Source organism: Loxodonta africana, unplaced genomic scaffold (assembly GCF_030014295.1).
Source record: "Loxodonta africana isolate mLoxAfr1 unplaced genomic scaffold, mLoxAfr1.hap2 scaffold_34, whole genome shotgun sequence".
NCBI classification, from domain to species: Eukaryota; Metazoa; Chordata; class Mammalia; order Proboscidea; family Elephantidae; genus Loxodonta; species Loxodonta africana.
The window spans coordinates 333575-336989 of NW_026975055.1; the positions used below are offsets into that span (position 1 = coordinate 333575).

Sequence of the window (3415 nt, forward strand, 5' to 3'; positions counted from 1 at the left end):
GGCTCACTCTAAGTCAGACTGATAGCAGTTATCTGCAGCAAGTGCAATGTTTATTTGGTATTTTGTGTGTATTTTTGGAAAGTTGAGTAAGATATCTTACAGCTAAAGTGTAATTAAAAATTGTTATGGGACTGATATATGCCCTGTGTTTGATCTGCTTCATGTAACATGGGATTAATATGCCCTGCCTGCAAATGGCACCCCATTTAAAAAAAAAAAAAAACCACCAACAATGATTCAGCATCCATTCTGTTAGTGAAAAAAAAAATGGCGCATCAAAAATCTGCAAAACAAAACAAAAAAAGTCACCCATGAAAGTGTTAAGGATCAGAAATATTTTTATTGATGAGAAATTTTAAATAGTTCTTGATTAGGAACTGAGGACAAATAGTCTAAGAAATACCATGCATACAGTGGTTGCAGTATGTGAAATCTCTTAATAGGGCTAGCATAATTCATCATCAAACACACACCCACTATTTCCCAAGTGTTTCACATCACCAGGCTTCTTGGTTTTGAGCCTAACTTGTGGCTGTTGGTTTCATTCCCTCCAGAAAGACACCTGTGGAGAGATGAAATGGATGTCTACAACCAAACTACCATCACAGAGTTCATCCTCAGTGGTCTCTCTGACCTCCCAGAGGTACGCTACCCTCTCTTTGTGGTCTTTGCTGCCATCTATCAGGTCACCTTGGTGGGAAATGGGGCCATTCTCCTTGCTGTTGGAACTAAACAAAAGCTGCACACACCCATGTATTATTTTTTGGCAAATCTGTCCCTCTTAGATATTTTCTGCCCATCAGCTACTGTTCCCAAGATGCTCAAGAACCTCTTGACCAAGAATCAAAGCATTTCTTTTGTTGGATGTGCTTTGCAGCTTTTTTTCCTAGTGGCCCTGGCAGGGACCGAGGTCTTCCTTCTCGCTGTCATGGCTTATGACCGGTACGTGGCCATATGTTTCCCCCTTTCTTACATCCTCATCATGACAAAGGGGAGCTGTGTGAAGCTTACAGCAGGGACCTGGGCATCAGGGTTTCTCAATTCTCTTCTGCACACGGTGTTCACGTTCCGCCTGTCTTTCTGCAAGTCCAATCAGGTCAACCAGTATTATTGTGGCATCCCTCCAGTGGTGGCCCTCTCCTGCTCTTCCACGTATGTGGCAGAAATGCTTGTCTTAGTGGTAGGAGGTATCTTGGGCATCAGTGCCTTTCTAATCACTGGTATCTCTTATATCTACATCATATCCACCATCCTAAAGATCAGGTCAGCTGAAGGGAAGTGCAAAGCCTTCTCCACATGTGCTTCTCACCTCCTTGTGGCTTGTTTGTTTTATGGTACAATGATATTTACCTATATCCGCCCCTCCTCCAGCCACCACTCCCCAGCCAGAGACAGGCTCATCTCAATGCTGTATGGGGTTATTACCCCAATGTTAAACCCCCTCATCTACAGCCTGAGAAACACGGAGGTAAAAGGAGCACTCAGAAAGGTTTTATGTCATAAGGCATGTTTAAAGCAAGGATGATATTACTCAGTTAGCATTCCACTTAATCTGAATTCACAAGAAGGTTTGGAAGAATTCATAGGAATAATATTTTACATTGACATAGAGAGGACATACCTATGTATAGACAGAAATTTATACACACACACATATACATATAACTATTGTTACACCTATCTAAAAGGAACTCCAATGGAGCAGTGGTTAAGTGCTCAGCTATTAACCAAAAGATCAAGGATTCCAACCCACCAGCTGCTCGGAGGGAGAAAGATGTCAGGTTGCTTCCATAAATATTAAAACCCATTGCCATGGGTTGATTTCTACTCATAGTGGCCCTATAGGACGAAGTAGAAATGCACCATAGGATTTCCAAGGAGTGGCTAGTGGATTCAAACTGCGACCTTTTGGTTAGCAGCCAAGTTCTTAACCACTGTGCCACCAGACCTCCCCATAAAGATTACAGCCTTGGAAACCCTATGGGGCAGCTTCGCTCTGTCCTATAGGGTCAAAATCTACTCTTCAGCAGCAGGTTTATATCTATCTATACCATGAGTTGCAATCGGGTTTGGTTGTTTTGGTTATATACCTATGTGTATTTATCTATTGGGAACGTGAAATTTATCTTAAAAACTGTCATAGGTTGAAATGTGTCCCCCCAAAATATGTGTCAACTTGGTTAGGCCATGATTCCCAGTATGGTGTGGTTGTTCTCCATTTTGTGATTATAATTTTCCTATGTCTTATAAATCCTAATCTCTGCCTGTGGTTAATGAGGCAAGATTGGATTATGCTGAAGAGGATTAGGGTGGGATATAAAACCCTTGCCCAGGTCACATTCTTGATCCAATGTAAAGGGAGTTTCCCTGGTGTGTATCCTGCACCACCTTTTATCTTACAAGAGACAAAAGGAAAGGGAAGCAAGCAGAGAGTCGGGGACCTCATGCCACCAAGAAAGAAGCAACAGGAACAGAGCACGTCCTTTGGACCTGGGGTTCCTGTGCAGAGAAGCTTCTAGCCCAGGGGAAAATTGACAAGAAGGATCTTCCTCTAGAGTTGACAGATAGCCTTCCTCTGGAGGTGATGCCCTGAACTTGGACTTCTAGCCTACTGGACTGTGAGAAAATAAATGTAACTTTGTTAAACCCATCCACTTGTAGTTTTTCTGTTGCAGCAGCACTAGATGACTAAGACAAAAACAGATTTTTTTGTGAGTAAATATGGGACTGTTATTAATTGCACTGGTAGAGGAGGTACAAACTGAGTCTTTCTTAAATAAACATGAATCTATTACCACATTGTATACCCATGTCCATATCCCTACTTATACCTATACTTATACACACCCATACATATATATCCACAAATCTACAACTTCATTTTTATTTCTATATCTAAATGTCTAATATAGCCAAAACCAAAAATCAAACCCACTGCTGTGGAGTTGATTCCAACTCAGAGAGACCCTATAGGACAGAGTAGAACTGCCCCCACAGGATTTCTAAGGCTGTAATCTTTATGGAAGCAGGCTGCCACATCTTCCTCCTGTGGAGCTGCTGGTGGGTTGGAACCGCTGACCTTTCAGATAATAGTGAGAGCGTTAGCCACTGCGCCACCAGGGCCCACTTCTATCTTGTATTAACCTCTTGTATCTATATATCATATAATTCTAATATATCAATATATAATTTTGCTCTTTCTCTTTTTCAGCTTTGGTTTCCCCTTTATATTTCCGTGCTTCTCTTCCTTTCCTGTGACCACATCCATTCTTGGTTCTACACGTCCCTCATTTGGAGCATTTACTTTTCTCCATCTCTGAGCAAACATGTTTAAATTGGTTGACTATATTGCTATCATCTTAACCTCAACATATTCAAAACTACAAGTATCATCTTCACACACACACACACGCAC

At 41.6% G+C, this 3415-nt stretch overlaps 1 protein-coding gene across 1 annotated transcript; it reads left to right on the forward strand.

Moving 5' to 3' along the window:
* The first annotated feature begins 206 nt into the window (after positions 1–206).
* Positions 207–1658, forward strand: LOC100659504 (olfactory receptor 5V1-like). The gene has a single exon (XM_064279043.1). The coding sequence runs from the start codon at positions 578–580 to the stop codon at positions 1523–1525; it is 948 nt and encodes a 315-aa protein (XP_064135113.1). The 5' UTR covers positions 207–577; the 3' UTR covers positions 1526–1658.
* Positions 1659–3415: the final 1757 nt, after the last annotated feature.

What these genes read in the sequence shown, in the direction of transcription:
- LOC100659504 (XM_064279043.1), top strand. Translation starts at nt 578, where the DNA reads ATGGATGTCTACAACCAAACTACCATCACAGAGTTCATCCTCAGTGGT.